At 39.0% G+C, this 22,991-nt stretch overlaps 1 protein-coding gene across 1 annotated transcript in view; it reads left to right on the top strand.

Annotated features, from left to right (window-relative positions):
- The window catches only part of LOC149259366 (uncharacterized), a 45,888-nt gene extending 26,355 nt beyond the window's left edge, over positions 1-19,533 (top strand). Inside the window, exon 2 of the mRNA XM_089453987.1 lies at positions 19,400-19,533. Within this exon, the coding sequence (XP_089310113.1) occupies positions 19,400-19,533 (134 nt within the window). The remainder of the gene's footprint in view (positions 1-19,399) is intronic.
- The last annotated feature ends 3,458 nt before the right edge of the window (positions 19,534-22,991 follow it).

The following is a 22,991-nucleotide window of genomic DNA, read 5'->3' on the forward strand; positions in this document are numbered from 1 at the left end:
TTGAACATGGCACTCCCTCAGATAAACCTTCCTTGTGATGGCCTCTCAATATGAACCTTACCATCCTATGAGTTTAGCCTGTATACCCCGATATTCTTGCATCTCTGTATCCTAACACTCTTTAGTGTTCATGAGTCTAGTGATGCATGGTTAAAACCATTTTCGTGCCTTTTATTGTTCAAGGTAAAACCTTTATCTTCTATTTCCTCCATCAAACCATCAAGCATATCCTTTTATCATGCCCTGTGGCGCTTTGACCCAATTCTCAAAAGATTCCTCAAAAAACAATCATTCTTGTCTCGTTTCATGTCGACTGATGTAGGACACATTATTTCCTACCTTTCAATAGGTCTCTTCCTATTGACTTCAACACTCTATCTAGGAAGAAGACCCAAAAACACTTCAGTGCCTTGGTACTTGTAGAAATCAGTGGCAGGTTACCTTGTGTTTCGTTAGGGTTTTTATTACTAGCTCCTAGTTAAACGATTCTACGAGTGTTTGACGACAAAAACATTATTCACACTCGCTAGATTGTATTGTGCATCTTGGAGACCATCACCATTATCGATGGCCATCCTCGTGTCTATTAATGGTCTTCATTATTGACTGGTAATCAGATGATTTCGTGCATGTGCGACTTCAATGCCTTTATTCACATGTATTGATCTATGATGTTGCATGAAGCGGAAATTAAGACCTTGGGTAGAGGCTTACATCACTCAGCCTTATTTCCTCTCCCAAGTTGCATTTATTATTTTTTGGAGACAGCTCATTAAAAATGATCCTATTATGACATAGGTTCCGCATTCTACTTATTAGTGGCCAACATCGTCATATCTCTTTGTTGAGAAACTCACTCTGACATAGCTACTGAGCGTGGGAATCCCCGACTCAGGACATGATTTTAGTTGTTTTCTATATATGTGTTGTATCAGGTTTCTCGTATTGCTCGAAGCTCTGATCCTCTAGTGCTTTTTTCCGAATGAAAAGGATAGTCAAATATAAGGTATTTCGGCCATCGTCGCAACCTCTGATCTCACACTTTAGGGGGCATCTGTTATACAGGAAAATGACCTCCTCACCAGCTCATAGGAGAAAGACATAATGATTGATGGAGTGACCAAGTTCACAGACCTAGTTGTCAAGCTAACATTGTCTAGACACTAGTAACCTACTTTATAAAGCTTCCTAGCAAGGCTAAGGGTGTGTTAATGCCTAGGGTAACTCTGTTTGTTACCTCAGGAAGAGCGTTAGTGACTCTAAATGAGTTTCGATGGGTTAAGGGAACAATTTTACTAAGAAATATCCTGAGATTCTCTCCTATGTTAGCTCACAAAAGCAAGGAAACATAAAAAATCAACCTGTTTGGAGGAATTACTAATTCCTAATGGAGTCTACAAATGGGAAAGAGCACAAAATCATGGGAACATCACTGCTTTTGCCTAATGGAACTCATGAAGGACTTGGCAACCCTATCCTCACATGCTATATATGCAAGGCTAGGGCCATTGTGGAAGAGGTCGAACCATTTGAAAGGATTTCCTATTTGACTGTTAAGCATAGTCTCTGACTAAGGCAAGAGAAGAGGTTAAGAAAGGAGAGAGAGAGAGGACTTGGAGGGTTAAGGGAAGGATGATACAGCCGATGGTTGTAATCACTCTTTTCTACATCAATATAGAACTGCAATTGTGTTGTCCACTTCGCGATGTTGGTAGTATAATTTGTTTATATGTTCATGCAATGTTGTTATTATGAGTGGCTTAGATATATGCAACTAGATATCTTTATATGTTTATGCATTGTTTATCAAGGTTTTATGCTGTGATATTATGCTTGTCTTATCTATGTGCAGGTTTTGATCTGGAGCTGGCTCAGTGGTCTTCCACCTAGCTACATTGCACTCTCCAACAACACCACACTAAGAATTGAGGTAATAATTCCTTCTTCCTACTTTGATATTCATTTTTTAAACATAGATATGCATGCATCTTTGTGACAGTTGTAGCTAATCTTACAGTTTTCCAGGGATCCCGGGAAGATCCTTGAGGGTTTCTATATCACCAAACACCCATGCATTATCCCTATAGCAGTAGCTCCTAGAAAGGTGGATGAGGTATGATCATTTATGGGGTTAACAGGTTACTATAGGAGGTTCATCAGGAATTTCTCTCCCATTTCATATTTGATTACGTCACTGAAGAGTCAAGGTATGAAATTTGAATGGACAAAGGAGTGTGCAGCAAGTTTTGAACAATTGAAATAATTTTTTACGAATGCTCCAGTGTTAAATATTGCAGATCCAGGCAAAACGTTTGTGGTATGTACAGATTCTTGCAAGAGAGGACTTGGTGGAGTTCTTATGCGTGAAGTATAGGTAGTATGCTATGAGTCACAGAAACTGAATGAGCACAAGAATAATTATCTGACACACGATCTTGAGATGGAAATGATCATCCATGCATTGAAGATGTGGAGGCACTATCTTCTTGGCAAGAGGTTTGTATTGAATAGTGATCATAATGAAGAAGGATTCAACTAGTGATGTAGCACAAGTATTCATCAAAGATGTGGTCAGATTGCATGGTGTACCGAAGAATATTGTGTCAGACAAGGATGCTAAGTTCATGTTGTAGTGGCTACAACTCTTAGTGTCAGTATTTGCATACTGCCATTAGTGATCAAAACTCCTCTTTTCATATCATATTAGGGTCTCACTCATAAATTTTTGTCATTCCACCTAGGTCCTCATTCAAAAATTTACTCACTGATGGTAGCCCAAGTCAAAATCCCACTCTCCGTCAAAAAATCAATTTTTGCAGGCCCACCTTCTTGTGTCTTACTGAGCATACATTCATATTAAAAGCTCATTTCATCATGTCTTATGTCAGTCAAGTCTACATGAAGTCTCCTCACTCAAGGTTTTCATTAGGTCTCTAGGTTTCATTTTTTCAAGGTCCAATAAAACACAATTTCAATGCATAAGGCCAACAAAAGCATGAGAATGAAAGAAATAATATCCTTTTTCATTCAAAAATTGATTTGCAACATGTAACTATGGTTGCCAGATCTCTAATTTTCATTCCAAAAGTGAAAGTTTTGTTTTAGATTGTAATTTTATTTCAAAAAGAGAGATGTAATATTTTTATTTATTTATGTAATTTTATGTTTATCATATGTAATAAGTCACTATTCCTAGCTGTTTACTCAAACTCTATTGCCAATATCATCCAAGCAAAATTCAAAAGTGAAGATTGCCAAAACTTCAGCATCATCCACCTACAAAGGAAAAAGTTAGAAAGAAAAGTAGCAAAGAGGTCAAAAAGGTGAAATGTAACATTAGAAAGTGGGTTTCGAATCTAAAAGATCAAATTCACTCAGCTATAAAGGACTTCTTGGCTTCAAACTCAGCCTCATTTGCCTCCTATCACTAATTGAGCAAACCCCAAGAGACCCTTTCCACAGTTCAAGGCAAAAATCAGTAGAACAGAGCCAACGCTACGCGTTTCCTTCTGGCTATGTGTTTCCTTTTGGTGCTACGCATTTACTTGGCGCTACGCATTTCCTTAACGTGTTGCGCATTTCCTTAAGGTGTTGCACGTTTCCTTAAGGTGTTGAGCACTTGCCTGAGGTGTTATGCACTCTGCATTGGCGTTGCGCGTTTGTCCAGGAAGGCTCCAGTTACCTCCTCAGCTCCTCCAAGGTCCATTCAACCTCAAAAAAAGTAAGTAGCTGCTTGGGAAGGTGTTTTTCTTCCTCCTCAAGTCACTCCCTAAGTGTTTGAAAGATTTAATTGAAGATTTGGTTTAAGTTTATATCTAAACCCTAGATCTCCCCCTCAAAAAACTTCCTTGCACTCTCAATCCCTTTCATACACTCCCCTACACCTTCCTTCCCTTTCCCTAAACCATTTTATCCCAGATACCCTCTAACCCTTTGTCCCAAAACCCTAAGTCCTAGGTGATACAACTACCTAGGCTCCCAAAACCCCCTATATTGCAAACAATTTCCCCCATCCCCAAGCTATCATACTACTACCCTATATCCCCCTCCAATACATATATCCCTTCACCCATCATCTTCATATTTACCCTTCCCCATACACCATATTTCCTAAAAACTACATTCCCACTACCCCATACCTCCCTAGGGTTTGATATTAAACACCATGGTAGATGAGGAATACAAACCACACAATGAGGAAGAGGAAACTAATAGAGAAGAAATAGAGGTTAAGAAAGCTCACAAAGGAGGCCAAATACACAGATTTGAGCCCACACATCTCAGGGAACTCTTAGCATCCCCTATGACTGTGACATCCTTCAAATGGCTAGGCTGTTATGATTTCTCTGAGCAAGTTCAGGCAGTCCAATACCATCCTAAGCTGACTAGGCTCTTCATATACAAACTTCAAGATGACCAGGTCACTCTAGTAGGTGTCAAATTTACTCTATCTATTGCCATTATATCAGCTACCACCGAGATCCCAGATGTTGGGGTGAAATGGTTTAAACAAGGTGATTTAGAGAGACATTATTATGAGCCTTACATGAAACCGAGGTACATAAATGAAAGAAGGGGTTACTTTCCTTTTTCACACCTCCTTGATAGATATTCCCCAATGATGAAGATTATTATGAAATGTTTTTCATGTGAAGGAAGATTCTCCAGAGTCTATTCTTACCATATCTAGTTTTTAATGCATTTCACTAAGATAAAAATGCTCAATATACCCTACTATATTTTCTGGAGTGTTGAGAAGATGGCCTACATTGACCAAAAGATAGAGTATAAAGATCAAATGAAGAACCTATTTCTTCATTCCCTCATTAAAATCATAGTCCTTTATCATCTCAAGGAACTCAACATTGCTTGGAGCACCTTCATAGCTAATGCCATATTCACTCATGCATCTACTTAGAATGCTCAAAACATCCCTTCATCATCTCATCCTTCCATCTCCATTTTTCCATCTCATACCAATGAGCATTCATCCTCATCTAATGAGCCAGCCATACCATTACCTCCATCATCACCATTCCATGAGCATATTCATTCACCTAACAGAGATAAATTTAGAGAGCAAGAGCACATTGAATATGTTGAGGTTAGCAAACTAAAGAGGTTGATTTAGGCATTTTGCCTCATACTTATCAGAGGGGTCATAGGCAAGTGTTTGCCCCATAGATTGTGGGAGGGGCCTTGCCTTCTTCATCAACAAAGCAGGTACAGAAAGGAAAGGAGAAGATGACGGAGACAAAGATCCAGCAAAAGGAGGACCTCCATGAGACAGAACATGATTTTCACTTAGTTGAACTAAGTAAGCATGATGACAGTGAAAACACAAGAATTGTCATCAAAGAAAAGGATGCAGTCATAGGGGAGCTCTAGGTCAACTTGCAGAGGGAAAAATACATCATTTCATACTATGAGCAAGAGAAAAAGCAGATTGAGACTAAACATGAGCTCATGGAGATTCAACTCATCAAGGCAAAGAGGGATGCTAAAAAGGCTAAAGCTTTACTTGATGAAGCATATGGAGAAGACAATGATCAGCTGGAGGAACAGGTGCCAAGAAGAAGGCTAAGGACCAGAGACCTAAAAAGTGCATTGGAGCTAGACAAACAAAGAGAGGCTGAACTAGCTAATGAGCTCACCCTAAATGAACAATTTCCCAAAATGGTCAATGAGAACCGGGAGCATTGGCTTGAGAGGGTGAAAAACCACCTTGAAATACTCCTAGATAAGGTAAAAAGGGATAATAACATTCAGATAAATATGACAAAGTATTATTGCCAAAGAAATCAAATAGTTAGGGCAATGCAAGAATTGAAGCCCTAATTCACCAAGGGGAGAATAAGAAGCTTGATATACTTGTAGAGGTTTCAGTCCATGCATAGCAACCTCAAACCTCAACTTCTTGCCAAATTTTGAAGACTTTTGGCTCATTTTTGGTAAAATTATCTCTCCTGTATTTTTTCAGGAAATTTCATATCAGCAGTTTGGTCAAACATGTAGCACCCTAGGCGTTGCACACTTTTTTGAGGCATTTTTTGGAGGAATGGAAAATATCAGTGGATTCAAAAGGACCAAGACATATAGGAAAACCATGTTTTCAGCCCTGGAAAGAAAAAATGGTAGGCAAAAAAGGAAAAAAACCACCTAAAAATCATGTTTCTACCTCATTTCTAGACCAGGCACTGCGCGTTTGAGTAGTATTGGGAGAATGGAATTTTGAGGGGTCAAATCAATCCTATTTTCAAAACCAGGGGGAGTTTTGGAAACTAGACAGTATAAGATTTCCAATGAGCTATTCGAGGCTCAATTTGGACATGAGGAAGGTAGGTAAAAGGTAGCTTGAAGATGGCATTGCACATTTGACACTAGCGCTGCATGTTTGTCACTGGCCCAGTTTTTTATTGTTTCCCTCCAAATTTGATTTTTACCTATGGGAACTCAATGTGTTACTGATGTAATTGATATGATTGATGTAATTATCATGTTTTTACTGTTACCTAGGGTAAATACATTAGGTAAATGTCCTCTATATCTTGTAATGAATCAGTTTGCTTAAGTTAGGGATGAGTCACTTTGACCACCCTACACTATAGCTATCAGTTAATTTTTTTTGTAACTGCTCCTCTTGTGGATTCAACCCCTGAGGCTAGGATGAGTTTTTTTGAGGCCTATATCATGTACTTCTTCAGTCATTCTAAAGGTTGGACTCTATTGGATGTTGTACTAGTGTTTCAAACTTTGGCATGAAATATATTGGATGCGTTGCAACTATTTTGGTGGGATTTTGCGACATGGTATTTTTACATTGTTTCCTCTTCAGTTACATATGTATGAATGTTTTGTACCTTTCATGATCCATTTCACTTTAAATATGTTTGATTTTCAAGGTATGATAAGCAGAATACATCTTCTATGCTTTCTTTTGGGAAAGTCATCATAATATATTTTATTTCTTCAGTTTAAAAAGAATTCATGATTTTCATGCTCTTTTTAGCATCTCATCAATCTAAACCATTTCATCACTATACTACAAAGTGTTAAAGTAACTTTCCTACCTTGCCACATCAGATGTTTTCAATTTTGATTCTCTTTTTTCCCTAACCTAGTTCACTCTCTCACCTAATTCACTCATCCAGTAACTAGCCCAATCAAAATCAAATCAAAAAAACCCTTGCACTTTATATATGTTGACACCTAATCATAGGGATTGGGTGAACAATTGTAAATAGTGTAAATAAATAATAAGAAAAAATTGAGTGTCATCGGGAGATGAAACTCAACACTCACTCCCTCATGTATATAAATATTAACAACCTAAATGAATAAAAATAATCTCATTTGAGGAGTTACCTCCTGGCCTAACATGGTATCAAAGCCAGCTCCATTTTTGGCATTATAGTCTGCCATTGTAGCTCCCTTCTGCCATTTTTAATAAATTTGTCCTGCATTTTGGCATATTCTTAAGTTCTTTACCCTCTACATCATAACTGGTGTAACACTTGCTGTAAAGCTTCATCTACCTCCCCTTGCAGCTCCCATATTTTGAAGTGCACTATTTTATGAGGCCGCCAACAGTCCTAGTGCGCTATTTGGCCCATAGAAGCATTCTTGCAACATTTCGAATGTGACTCAGTATATATGTTGCTATCTCTAGCCTCCGCCAACAACTCTCTGCTATGTAATAGCCCCTCTTTTCATAAGCAGACCAACATTTCTAGGATAATGGATGAGAACATAACATATTTAAAATGCTGAATTCCAACAGCTTCTCCATGCACGCTGCTCATTCCAGACTTCCATGTCTTTACTGCTTCATTGTATTTTGACTAGTTTTTTTGGACATCTTTGATGCTTCATCTACTGTCATATCCATCATTTTCTTAGTCAATTCAATTTCCTAAGTAGTAATCGCTAGCATGCTCACCATTATATTCTGTAGATGTTATTAAAACCTAATCAGATATCGATACAAAACTTGATAGAGGTAGCTTTTACTGCTCTTCCTCCCACGCTATCACTACTCCCTCCAATACGCTGCTCCCCCCATACTGCATTTTTGACAAGAACTGCACTCTTGACCAGAATTACATTTTTTTTCCAAAATATTGCTATTATAGTGCAATTGTTTTTTCTTTAGCACCAGAAGTGAAAATATTTTATATATTGGCAACAGAAGTATATTTTTTTTTTTACAGTGCACAATTTTTTTTTTTAAATGCATTCATTGATATCTATTGTGGGAGTGATTCTCATCGACAAGGAGAACTATCCAAAATGGTCATGGAAAATCAAACACACTCTCATTTTTAATGAGCTGTGGAAAGGAGTGTGTGTTGGAGATGGAGACAAAGAACCATAACAGCCTACATCAGACAAGGAATTCACCATTTGGGAAAATAAGAACAACAAGGCTTATGATTTGATTGCAGCATCAGTAAATGAAGAGGTGAGTCACCATATTTCACCATTTTCAAATGCTTTCGATGCCTTACAAAAGTAGAAGGAACTCTATGACTCACACTCTACACTTGAAGTTGTTCAACTCATGATTAAATTATTCAACCTTGAATCACAAAATGATGATCCTCTTGCTCTTGCATCAGAAGTAAAATCTATTATGCATGATATCAAAGTCACTAATGTTGAATTAGACCTTCCTTTGATAGCTTTTACCAAGGAACTTTATCCTACTTACTCAAATTATCTTGATTCATTGGAAGCAAATGGAAACCTCAAAGAAATTACCTTTGACTCCCTTGTGAAAAAATTTGTTGAAAGATATAAAGATTTTGGGAAGAAGACAACTCCTCATTCTTCTGAAGAGACTGTGTGTCTTGCACATAGAGAGAAGAACCTTGCTCAAGATTCTTCTAGAGGAAGAGGTGGTTGAAGAGGAAGAGGAAGAATAAATTTCAGAGGCACGAGGGGAAAACACTCTCAAGGATAAAAGTCAGAATTGCATTCCATACATTGCAAAAGAGATGGATCACATGATGCATCCACATGCAAGTTGCCTTGGATAGAATTGAGTAGGAAAGAAACCAACCCAAAGGTAAAACTAATGACAAAGAGAAAGGTAAATCACGTGAATCTACTCACTATGTTGTGGCACACTGTAATATAGGAGTAAATGAAGACTTATTTAATGCTTCACTTACTTCTTGGAAAAATGATTAGCCGCTTGATTTAGGAGAAACTTGCCAAATGACCTTTAGAAGAAATTTTTGAAGAATTTACTAACAATGCTGATGGATCAATATACTTTGCAGACAAATCAAAACTCAAGCCATCAGGCCTTGGCACAATCAAGGTTAAATTGCCTGGTCTTCCAAACTTTCTTTTGCATCATGTTTTATATCTCCCAAAGCTGAGGAGAAACTTGTTGTCCTTAGTCCAAATCCGCCAACAAGGACACTCCATTCATATGTTTTATGGCAAGGTTGAGGTGAGAAAAGCATCAGATCACTCACTTGTCATGACAGGGATAGAAGAAGAAAGGCTTCTTAAGCTGCAAGGAACCTCTGCTCATGCACAAAATTTTTCATACCATTCTCATTATGAATAAGGTACATTTCCATCAAGTTTATTATGGCATGCTATATTTGGACACTTGAACTATGACAGCCTCTGCTTGTTGAAGAAAAATGGTATTACTAGTTTTCCTACAATGCCTAGGAAACTTAAGCAATGTGATGCTTGCATTCTAGGAAAGCATAGAAAACAGTCTTTTCATGATTCATATTCCATAGCACAAAGAAAACTTGAACTTATTCATTCAGATTTATGTGGTCCAATTCCTATTCCTTCTGGAAATAGAAATAAATATATGATGACATTTATTGATGACTACACCAAAATGTGTTGGATTTATTTATTGAAGAACAAATCTGATGCTTTTCAAACGTTCAAGAACTTTAATACATGAATTGAAAATGATGAAAAATCTCATATTAACCCTATTCACACTGATAATGGAAAAGAATACACTTCAAATGAATTTGAAAACTATATTCGTCGACATGGGATCAAACATCAAACAACTGTGCCTTATAATCCCCAACAAAATGGAGTAGCTGAAAGAATGAATAGAAAAATCTTAAATATGGTGCGCTCCATGATGTTTTTCAAGAATGTAAAATTCATGTTCTGGGCTGATGTAGTTCTATGTGTTGTATATGTAAATAATAGATGTCCATCTAATGTTATTAGAAACAAGACTCCTTATGAAATGTGGTATGGGCACATTCCTTCAATAAAGCATCTCAAGTTCTTTGGTTCCAAATGTTATGCCTTGATACCAAAGGTACATAGAAACAAACTTGGTGCAAGGAGTCGTAAGTGTATCTTCCTCGAGTATTCAAACACCTCCAAAGCATATTGTTTCTATGATGAAGTCAATAAAATTTTTGTTGTATCTAGAGATGTAATCATTCTTGAATCATCCAAAGCTCACAATGTTATTGAGCGGCAACTTGATCGCTAGGATAAATTCGCAAACGAAAAATCATTTCAATAATTTGATAATCAGAATCCAAATCCTGAAGGGGGGATTCCTATACTAGATCAACCTATGGAATCTTCTTCTGAAGCACTCTCTCCCCCGTATGAAACTATAACAACGGATGATACTTTGAGTGATGTGATTGACAGAATTGGGAGACACAATCTTGATTCAATCCCAACTCAATCAACTGAGGAGCCTAGACCATCTCAGAAAGGTCCCCAAAAGTGGCAGATAAAGACACATGAAAATTTTCATCCTGATGAGGTTGGAAAGATAGGAACTAGAAATTCAACCCGACAAAATGGAGGTGATGTAGATGACTCTGATTCACCTGTTGATATAGATGTTTCTTATGATTGTGAATTGAATTTGTCTACAGATTTTGAACCAACTTCCTTCAAAGAAGTCACTTCTCATGATGAATGGAAAGAAGAAATGCAAAAGGAGTATGATGCCATGATAAATAATGGCACTTGGAACCTGGTGATCCTCCATTGGGAACCAAACCAAATGGCTGCAAGTGGGTCTACAAGAACAAGTATAAATCAGATGGGTCACTTGACAAGAACAAAGCTAGGCTTGTGGCAAAAGATTTTGCACAGAAGGAGGGGGTTGACTATGAGGAGACTTTTCCCCCATGGAAAAATGGGCTACCATTCAGACACTCTTTTCCCTAGTATCTCAGAATGGTTGGAAAGTCCATCAAATGGATGTAAAAGCTTTCTTGAATGGAGATATAAAAGAGAATGATTTTATGTCCCAGCTTGAAGAATTTTCTGTGAAAGGACATGAACATAAAGTATTAAAACTTGTAAAATCCTTGTATGGCCTCAAAGAAGCACTGCGAGCCTGGTATGAGAAACTAATTGAGCATCTTCTGAAACTCGATTTCAAACATTATGATCTTGATGATGCAACTTTGTTTGTCAAGAAAGTTGGCAAAACAGTTGTATATCTTGTGGTATATGTACATGACCTTTTGATGACATGGACCAATGAGAGCTACATTGCATCCATAAAGAAGGAATTGAGGAAGGGTTTTGAAATGACTGATTTGGGCTATGTTCATTACTATCTTGGTATTGAAGTAACTCAAAATCCGAAGTCCATATTCATTTCTCAAAAGAAATACATTGGAGATCTGTTGAACTGGTTTGGCATGGCTGAATGCAATCCTCTCACTACTCCAATGGAACAAAAATTAAAGCTCACATCCATTGAAGGAAAAGAATTTGAGGATGCAACAAAGTATAGACAAGTTGTAGGAAGTCTCAACTACCTGACTACTCCCAGACCAGACATTTCATTTGTTGTTGGAATCCTCTCCAAGTTTAGGAAAAAGCCTTGTGAGGGACATTGGTCTGCTGCAAAAAGAGTTCTAGAGTACTTGAAGGGAACTCAATACTTTGACTCAAGTATACAGAGGTGGGCAACTTCATCTTGATTGGATACTTTGATTCAGACATCGATGGAGACAAAGAACCTGGGGTATCTACTTCTGGTTATGCTATGAGTCTTGGATGAGGAGTTGTCTCCTGGAGATCATGCAAATAATCAGTTCTAGCAGATTCCACAATGAAGGTATAATATGTGGCAGCAACTGAGGCAACAAAAGAAATTGTGTGTCTCAAGAATATTCTGGAATATTTGCAAGTAAAACAAGTACATTCGACTCCACTCATGATTGACAATACCTTGGAAATAAAGTTAGCCAAGAACCTAAAGTTCCATGATCGAATGAAGCACATAAATACAAAATATCATCTGATTCATCATCATGTTGAGGCCAAAACAATCCATCTTCACCATTTTTCCACTAATGAGTAGATTGTAGATGTCTTCACCAAAGCACTTGGAAGAGAAAAGCTTGAGAGATTCAGAACAATGCTTGGACTCACCAACATCCCTTTAGATTAAGGGGGGGGGGGGGGGGGGGGGGGATGTTGACACCTAATCATAGGGATTGGGTGAACAATTGTCAATAGTGTAAATAAATAATAAGAGAAAATGGAGAGTAATGGGGAGATGAAACTCAATAGTCACACCCTCATGTATATAACTATGAACAACCTAAATGAATAAACATAATATCATTTGATGAGTTACCTCCTTTCCTGACAATATCTAGCCTAAAACCCTAATCCATCCAACCCTCTTGGCTATGATCCTTTGGAGAGATCCCTCTCCGGCTTGGTAGGGCTAGCTACCAAGTTAAAAGATTGGTCTGTGGTTACCTCAGCTGGACTCTTCCTTAGCTTTGGAGATCCAGAGGAGTGATAACAACAACCACCCTCCAAAAGTTTTCCTTAGCATCATTTTGGAGCCTCCCTACCACCCTTCCTCAACAACATCTCTTGCCTTGTCAAGTACATAAGCTTTAGTGATTTTCTAGGAGACTGCCAGCTTGTGCATGAGAGCTTGTTTCCTCCCCCTCACAGGTTATTTCTCCAGACTTGGTCTAGCTACAGGCTTAGCAGCTCCCTCATGAAATTGCACAATTCTAGAGGGGAACTATCCTTCCCTCCAAAAATTGTGCAATCCTATCTGGGAGCTTGTTGGGCTAGAGAATTACGCAAATCTGCTTGTCACCCTTCACTGAGAAAATTGAAAAATCTCTCCGAACAAGACTGCTTAGCCCAGAAATTCTGCAATTCTAGGTAGCAGTCAGCTGCTCAGCCTAGAAATTGCACAATATCTTTGGGCAGCGAGCCCAACTCCCTCCCAGAAATGTGCAAATTTTCCCTTCAGCTGAGCAGGTTGTTGCATGTGCCATTGAGTTGACCGGTTCCACCCAGGACCAAGAAAACGTGACTTGCATGCATGGGCTGGTTTTTCCCAGATTAGCAAAAGAAACATGTAAAAAGCATCCTTAGATTTTAGGGAGCTATTTTTAGCAGCTGGAGGTTACATGCAAAGATCGTTTTAGAATCTTTCCTCCAAGTGTCACTTTTTCCTAGATTTGTGGCATGCACATCATGAGTCTCAAACTTATTTATTCGATGCTTTAGAGCTCATTTCTTCACATTGATCTTGGAACTTTGACATCCCACAGCACATCCAGGAGTCTTTGACACAACCAGCTCATTTATTCATGAGTAAGTCCTCTTAACTTGTCTTTTGCAACATTTATGTTGATTTTTGTGTTTTGGCATGTGTGAGTGCTATTTGCTTGATTTCTCTTAACATTTGCGGTCATTTACATGCATACTAGCTTGTACTAGAATCGTTTTAGTTTACATTAGCATCTCACTACTGTCACATGCATGAAACTGTTTTGCACGAATGGTCACCGATTTGGCGACTCGCTTCACCCACATGCATGTTGTTTTGTTTTCTGAATCTTTCATTCATTGTTTTCATGTATGATCATTCACTCCTGCTTACACTCCATATCGCCATGCATTCACATTCACATTTGCTTTCAGTTTCCAGTTGGCTAGTCTGGTTAGCCTTGGCCCGAACTCTGCCTCACCAAGACAACACTACGCAACCCTGAGAGGAAAGGCTCTATCTTCCCCTAAGAAAATGTGCATTTCTTCCCATTGACTATCCTCTAGTCTTGCATTGTGCAATTCTGAGGGAAAATGACTACTGGCTAAGAAAATTGAGCAATGTAATCACTAGGTGTTGGGCAGTGGATCCCCCGCGTAACACTTTTGGGGCTTAAAGCCCACAATTTTGGGTATTGGTATTGTAAAGGCTCTGCGAAATGTGCAGAGCATGAATTGTAATGGGTCAAGTCTACCCTAAAATATTGTAATTTAGTCTAGAATGTGTCGGCCTACCCATGGTCTGCAGACCATGGGAATGTATAAATAGAGCGAGGCTCTAAGTGTAGAAGGTAGCTTTTCGAATGTTAATACGTGTAATGGGTTGTTAACAGCGATATTCGCTCTGAGTCTGTAAGATTGAGTCGAGGGTTGTAGTAGTAAAAAAGGCTCTACAGCTATGTGCGCAGAAGCCTAGTAGAGTCCACAACTGTGTGCGCAGGGTAGGAAGTGGATTGTAACTGGAAAAGGCATTAATAAAGATAAGTTGGTTTTGGAATATTACGTATCTGATTCTATATTCTAGTTTATGCATCTGTTTATGAGTTATGATTACGCGCATGTCTATTTATGTTAAATGGTAACTGAAAGTATTGGGCCTACTTAATTTAATTCAAGATCTATAATAATACTAAGCCCGGAAAGGTTAAAGAACATTCGTGCTCGCACGAAGGTAGTTGCACTAAACAGACGACTGTGTGGTAGTAGCACAGCGCATAGGATCGGTTTACGGAATTTCCAGACCTCATTAGGACATCCCTAGGGTGCGGAAACCTGGTTCCAGCACCCTCCCATACTACCTTGGGTGAGACCTCAGTCCGTGCTGTGCAGAATGTTGCCAAAAGGGCTGGTAGTTTCAGGATTTGTTTGGCTAAAACACTTTTGAACCTGGGTCAGGCCCCAATAAGCCAGCAAATGGTTCCATTGCTGGTACTGGGATCTGCCTAAGGGATGTCTGATGTCGGAACATTGGAACCCTACAAAGAATGAAATTGAAGATTGGTTGGATCAGAAGCTTCACAAGTTCATAATATAGGAAAACAAAACCCCGCAGATATTTGAGAAGAGGTGGTTGGATCACTTCATATATACGAAAATCCACGAGATCTTCTTCGTAACCTTATCCTCAGAGCTGTATGATTGGATCGCGAGGTAAGTACATCAAATCATTGAATACTTGGATTAAGATGTTGTTGTGTGAAAAACGGGTGATGTGAATACATTAATGAGTGGGACAACAGAAAGCGGAAAAGTCTACAAAGGTATCGAAGGGTTAGGAAATAGTCCTTTAATTTCACCTCTGCGAGCGAACGAGGAAGAGCACGCTAGGGTTTCTCTAAGGAGTGTTGTTAGTTTGATAAGGCAATGCATTCCACAATTATCATCCCCGATAACGCCACCACTCACATCACCTCCTTCACCTCCATCTCTGCCCACACCAACTCCACCAAACCAACAGTTTAGCATGGTGAGTGCGATCAAGCTGCCTGTATTCAGAGGAGTAGGGAACAAAGATCCAGATCATTTTTAGTTCATAGTAAGAGAAGTGTGGGAAGTAGACGAGGTTATGGATGATAACATTAACAAGGCCATATTGGTAAGTGTGCTACAGGATCACACGCTGACATGGTATATCAAGCACTCGCATGATACTTGAATGCTGGAATACTGGAAATTCAGAGTGCGTTGAATAGAGAATTTAGCCAGTCGAAATCGGAGACGTAGTTGATCATCGAATTCAAGGATATCGTGATGCTTCCAGGCGAAACCCCTTGGGATCTAGATTAGAGGCTGAAAAGTATGATCCGTGAGGCTAATATGACACTAACAGATGCGCAGCACTGCGCGTGGTTTATGGCATCTTTGACACCACACTTGAGGACGACACTGTCACAACAGAAGCTCTCAACCCAGGCAAAAGCATTGGAAATGGTGATGAGGTTTCATGAAACATCGATACAAGATCTGCGGTTGGGATTCCAACAAATCCATGTGCAACTAAAAAACCTATGCTTGGAGATGTAGAGTTTGAAGCAGGATAGGGCACCCCAGCCAGAGGTGTGCAAAGAAGTGTGGTGCATAAAATCTAAAGGCCAAGACCATGATAAGGATCATTGTCCAGTATTCGAGAACTATTTGGTGGGAGGGGGACCAATGCCATTGAGACCATAGGCACAGGTGGGCCCAAGTGTGGCACCTGTGCTCTGGTGCGTGATCTGTCAAGTGGGAGGAAAGCACACGACGGAAAACAGTCACCTATTACAGAAATACACATAGACTTTGCAGCAACTGTATTGTAACTTCTGTAGATCAGTGGGCCACGATGAGTGGACATGTTGGAGCTATGAGCTAATGATGGATAGGACCCCAGCTTATCGAATGTAGCAGAAACACGAGGCTTCGATCCAGCTATAGTAATAGTGCGGGGTGGATTTTAGAGGCGAGGTTGAGGACGAGGAGGAATGGGGCCCGGAAGGGGTCGCAGGAGGCTAATCTGTTACAATTACGGAGGACCAGGGCACTACGCTCGCAATTGTACCAACCCAACGAGGATATCTTGTCCATACTATGAGTATTTTGATCATGAAATGGTAGATTGTCCGACGTTGATTGCACAAATGCGTGAGAAGAGGGTACTACAGCCTACTCCAACTCAAAATAGCCAAATGATGAGGTCCGAACTGTGTGAAGAAGACCCCAAGGTGAACATGATGCTCAAAAGTGGCACAACCATAGGGGAAGATAAGGGGAAATAGCCTGAGGAAGATACCTAGGTTCTCAAGGCTTCTGTTATCACTCCAGGAAACTCTCCCAAGTTGTAAATCTGAGATGCCTGGTAACATGTAATCTTCAATATTGTTCTCTGAAATATTGGAATAAATGATGGTTTGGATCAAGTTGGATAACTATTTCAGCTCTATTCTTACTCAAGACATGCATGAACACCCTTAACAACACAAGGTTTTAGACCACAAATGCCCAATAGTTTGTAGATTTAATGGATAGATGGAGAATACTGACAGAACCAATAGATTGCATACATGAACATATATGAATGCCTAGCTACAGGAAGCAAATGAACTTACTGACTATACTGGCATATGCATATATAATAACACATATAAATGTCTAGCTACATGTATCAAAGAAGCTTACTAATCTAATATATCAAAGCAAAGATAAGATGACAGTTATCTAGCCTTACACACAGAAAACCTAAACAAAATGTTCAAGTGCAAGCGTAGAACAACATAAAGGGAATGGACATTGAACATCTAATGGCAAAATAAGCTTATATTTCTTAGGATGAAGATGAGAATCTTGAATAAATAGAGGAGGAATAATCTCCAAAAGTTGAACCCTTATTACATCTAGTTTTCTGCCTTTTATAGGTCCTTTACAATGCCCTTGAGCTTTCTAGAAGGCTCTGAGTCTTAACCTTGTCTGATTTGTCCCTTAACCATTTGATTCCCTCAATAGGTAGGAATGGCTCAAAGGTTTTTCTCTTTCTAATAGAGGAATAACCGCATTCATATATTTTGGGTGCACTGGCAAGGAGCTCTCTCTTAACAGAGATGCCCATAATCTCTTCAGTTGATTACAGCTATGTCGTGCTGTGCTGCTCCATGATGTATCTAATTTATCATGCAATCCTTTCCAATCAATCCCCAAGTATGTTGCATGTCATTGCTCAAGTTTGCTTTGGTTTTTAGCTGACATATTTCTTGCCATGAATGTCGCTATGTCTCTAGATCTATCAGGTGTTCGTCTGCCTCTTAGCAGTTCAGGATCAATGGCCTCCAAGAGAGCAGGATCAAAGGACACTGGCAGAAGTGCAACTGGATCAATAGTTAAGCGAGTGTCTACAAGTCTGCCGATCTATGAAGACACAAAGCTGATTGTAGGCAAGGACATCAAGCTGAAATGGAAATAGGTCAATAATGCATTTGTAGGCACACTTGGGGAAGACCTCAAAGGCTTCCAAGTCTATGTTAACATCCACAATTTCATCTTGTACCGGATTGCATGTAGGTATCCCATGCTCCCTTTAGCAGACATGATACATTGGATCATCTCGCACAATGATCCAAATATGATGACATTGAGTAGTGTAGGCTGGACAAATATTTCTACCTTCAGGGCATAGGATTATGATGAGATGTATCATATGTCAAAGCTTGTGATCACCATGGAGACACCCCTCACCATGCCCAACAACAATGCCAACTCCAGAGATATCTTGAAGAACTGGGTGAACGAGGGAGCCAGCTAAATTACGGATGATACCCAATCAGGTCTACAAGATGAAGATAATGCATAAGGCGTATCAATAATTAGTCATATTTGCATGTCATCTATATGGCCAAGAAAGCACGAAACCTTCCCACAAAGTCGGTTGATCGTTGGACCAACTGGCTAGAGTAGGCAAAGCATGCAACTGGTTTGACATGTTGGCTCACCAGTAGAAGGAACGGGTAACAAGGGCTCGACAGCCGTCCAAGGGTATGCAAGAAAAAATCTACATGTCTGCTTACATCTTGGATGCAATCTGTGTCCGTTAGGAATTCCTGGGCTTGAAGTGGGCATGGACATCGACAGAGACCTCTGTGAACACTTATTGTAAGATGTTGTCTGAATGCAACTTCAGAGGAGTTATCACACAACTGTTTGATCATTTTGTCACCCTGGTTTACAAGATGATATTCGAATAGGATCCACCCTACATGTTGAAGGCAACAATGGAGGGACTGATTTATATAGCAGATCGGTACACCTCACCATCGGACACCTTCATACGAATGTATAACGCGGAGAAGCCTCCACATGTTCTACTAAAGTTTTCCTTGGACAAACTCATCATGCAGGAAGTATCATATCACATCTCGGCAGGATTATCAACTAGGCTGCAATGGAAGGAGGCACTTTGGCCCGCTCTTCCATCGTGCATTAGGTTATATGAGGTACAGAGTTTCAAGCATGCAGATGTTGAATCAGAGGAGATGAAGAAATATCCATTCCACGCCCGAAGGTACAATCCGTATGACGCACATTATATTGTGAAAGACCACTACACGAGAGTACAGTTTAACTAGATCCACGAGGCATTTCATTAGGTGAAGGAAGACCCATGGAGATATTGTTACAATTTCTCTAGACCCAATGAACTGGTCAGCCTCATTATGGAATGGGTAGCGAAGCAGCATCCCAGAGAGCACCAGAAGCAGCAGCAACAAAGGTAAACATACCAGTACACGACATGGGCAAGAGGAAGATTGTTGATAACATGGAGGAAGAGCAAAGCTGCAAGTTCTAAGAAGACCCACTTGTGCAGAAAGCAGCTTTGGGAATAGAGATGAAGAGGCAATAATGCGACAAGAGAAACGCACAAAGGCGGAGAGAGAACAGAGAATGGAGGAAAGTGAGAAGGAGTTGCATGAGTTGAAGGAGAAACTCAATAAGGAATAGGAGTTGCATAGATAGGAGAAGGAAGAGCAACAGTAACAGATATAGCAAAGTGTGCAACATGTGCATACAAATGAAAATGCGTTCGTATAGGTAATAGACTCATTAAAACTTCTGGCATTAAGTAGATAGGGTGACCCATCATAGGAGCAGGACTTAGCTCAGGAGATAGAGCAAGCACTTGAATAGATAGATACAAATATGGAGCAATAGGAATTAGAGCAAGACGTCGACCTCATGCCTCACCACCAAGAGTTCGACCCACCAGCGTCATCACATCCAGAAGAGGAGAAAGTCCCAAGTGACCAAGGAGACTCTAAGATCATTGGAGATAAGCCGAAAGGAGAGATTCACAACATCTCATTCTAAGATTCTCAACATATCCCTTGACACAATCGTGCAGGTGTTGTATTCCAAATTTGGTATTGTGCATAACGCAGTCATCCATCTCAATGGTTGGTAGTAGCAATGTGCTAGGAGAGCACATATCTTGTCGAACATGCATGCTGTTGTTGATTACATGCAAACATGGACAATAAGATACAAGGGAGCCCTGCTACACTTGCCTAAGATGATGAAGCCCAGAGTGATGAACCTGAAGGCATGCATTCGGAGTTAGATCCGGAACTACGAAGATCTCCCACAGCTCATCGCTAGTCTATAGGCTTCCCATACACGGGTATTCAAGCAAGCCGAATAGGTGACAAAGTTTCTAGCAAGCCGAATTTTCCAGATTTTCCACTCGCAAAATGCATGTGGCATAGTTCATTTACATGGATAAGAAACACCTCATACACAACATAAACATGGCACACTCCTCCAACATGGCACAATGTTGGTTGGTGTCAACCTCAACATTAGAACCATTCCTAGTGTGAAAATTGAATTAGTTTTATGGCATAGAAATTAATTAATTCATTGAAGTTATAATAGTTATTCCCATGAATGATACAAAAGCGGATTTTATCACTTACCTGAAGTTATGAGGCATGACGTGAATTAAGAAACCTAAGGAGCATGTTGGGACTCACAACTAAATGAAGTTGGTTAGGGAGACTGCTAACTCCCCTTGCACAATTTCATTTCACTCCCAAGGAAGAATATAAGATTTATGATTATGTAAAACTCTCGCAAAAGGGAATTGACAACAACAAAATCACGGGTATATAAAGCTCAAGGATTCAAGTATGAGATGAATGTCATCCCAAATCATACTAGTAAATTGATGACTCGTTGAATTCCTCCATATGAAACAAAGCATATAATTGTATTTTACAGATGTGTGCCTCTCCATTCCAATGTGTATAAAACCAATCCACAATGTCTTGAAAATTATTTTGGCCCTTTGTAACTTTAAATTTAATATGCCGCATATATAATTTCTTAAATTATTCTGCCTCAAATCTCATTTGATTCGCCCTGTAATAAATTTGTTATATAAATCGTCACCGAGGAAAGTCATTTCTACATGGTAAGCACACATAATCCATAGTTATCACTTACTACCTCCCACAGTGAGGCCACGTCCCCTTATGTTCAAGCATATTCTTAATCACACTCCAAAGAAGTGTTCGGAAATTTATGAAGTTTATTTACGCTTAGAAAGTTAGGTTGGGCAAGAAAAAAAATAAAACTCAACCCCAATTCACCCTAGGTTTTGATTTTCCATGGGAAGCTCAGTCCTATTTGTCTTTATTAACACATTACAACACCTTACACATTACACTTTCACGTTGATCTATGATGTTTGACTACCAGATTGTGTGGGAATAAAAATGTTTTAATCATCCTACCATATTCATTATAGCAACATATATAAATGATTCATAACACATAATACAAAATAGCCAATTAAGCTGTCCGCATAGGCAAATGATTCAAAATATGAAACCACATTTTATAACATATAGAATTTGGGTAATGTCCAATTCAAAAGCACCTATGAAATTTTAGCTAAAATTCAATCCCATTGTTATCTTATAAATAAAATCTAAATACATCATGTCATCACCCTCAGTACTAAGCTTCAAGAGAATTATCTCTGCCTCATCTTCCTTCTTTTGGGCATCGGGTGCTCACCGTAATGCCGTTGCCTGTATGATCAATCGAACAATATATACATATATTTAAAAAATACTTGAAAAAATAAATCTAAATCCAAAGCCAGTCACTAAGCACGAACAACAACTACACTCCTAATTCCAAAACAAAGATTTAGCTTTAATGCATTATTAACATACCAGAAGTTCACATCATTCTCAAGCAAAAGCATCGAAGTCAACTCCTTTCCCACCGATGGTTCCAATTCCTGGCAGTCTCTACTGATCTGTTAGTGTGGAAATACATGTGGTAATTAGTAAATATTAATATTAGAAATACATGTGGTTAGTAAATATTAATATTAGAAATGTTTCACACTCACACTTGAAAATGAAATAGTAGACAAAGTTATAAACACCTGTACAGGTAAGTTTTCATTAAGTGGATTGCTCAAATGCCGAGTCTTTTGGAATGGCAACTCACAACGCTGCAAAAATATTTTAACAGATATGTTGGTTTAAAATTTCACAATGTAAATAATGTCATTTATTTTAACATTCGTTTAAAAGAGAGAAAAGTAGACAAATTTTAGATATCATTTTCAGGATTCTACTGGGTTAAGTAAGTCATTCATCTATGACTATTTCTATGTATTTCTCATATTTTTTGAATAGTCTATTTAGCACTCATTGCATCTACTAGTGAAATAAATCACATAACATCAATCATCACTTCCAAGGTATAACCAGGGACATCACCTATCCCAAATCACCCCTGGCTCAAGCTTACTTAAATGTAAAATTTTCCCATGATCAAACCCACTTTACTTACTACCACATCTACAACCTTATAAAATTTGCAACACCTTAACAAATATAGCATAAACCAAAAACAAAAATTACACTCTCAACTTACGGACAAAGGATAATGTCAACCCCACCTTTACCCATTTAACGCCAAAGTTCTTGCCAAATTTTTTAAGCTGACCACGCCCGTCGTTCCATGTGGCTTCGTCGGGGACAGCACCGATTTTGGATGTCATTTTTGCACATCCCTTTAAGAGCATAACAGTAATCCATGGATTCCATAATATGAAAGCGGTTGTTAATTATTTTTTCAATAAAAAGCCACAGTGCAGACATGAATGAATATGAAGTACTTACATGAAAATGATGGGCTTGGTTGACAGAAAATATAAGAACAACATTATCACATGCATCAAAAGCCTCGTTGAGGATGCTCTCGTTTTTTGGCAAAGTTGCCCAAATATCTCGTTCCACAGAGAGTTGCAAATTATCAAGATTGTTGCTCTTGATAATAAAATACCTGCAACCAATAATTTCAGACATAGGTCACCATCTGCAAATTAGAAGAAAGTTAATGTACCAAACAAATGAAGCATGAATGTACGGATATTTTTC

Source organism: Pinus tabuliformis, chromosome 6, assembly GCF_031772625.1.
Source record: "Pinus tabuliformis cultivar Carrire ecotype Pingquan chromosome 6, CPIR1, whole genome shotgun sequence".
Taxonomy (NCBI): domain Eukaryota; kingdom Viridiplantae; phylum Streptophyta; class Pinopsida; order Pinales; family Pinaceae; genus Pinus; species Pinus tabuliformis.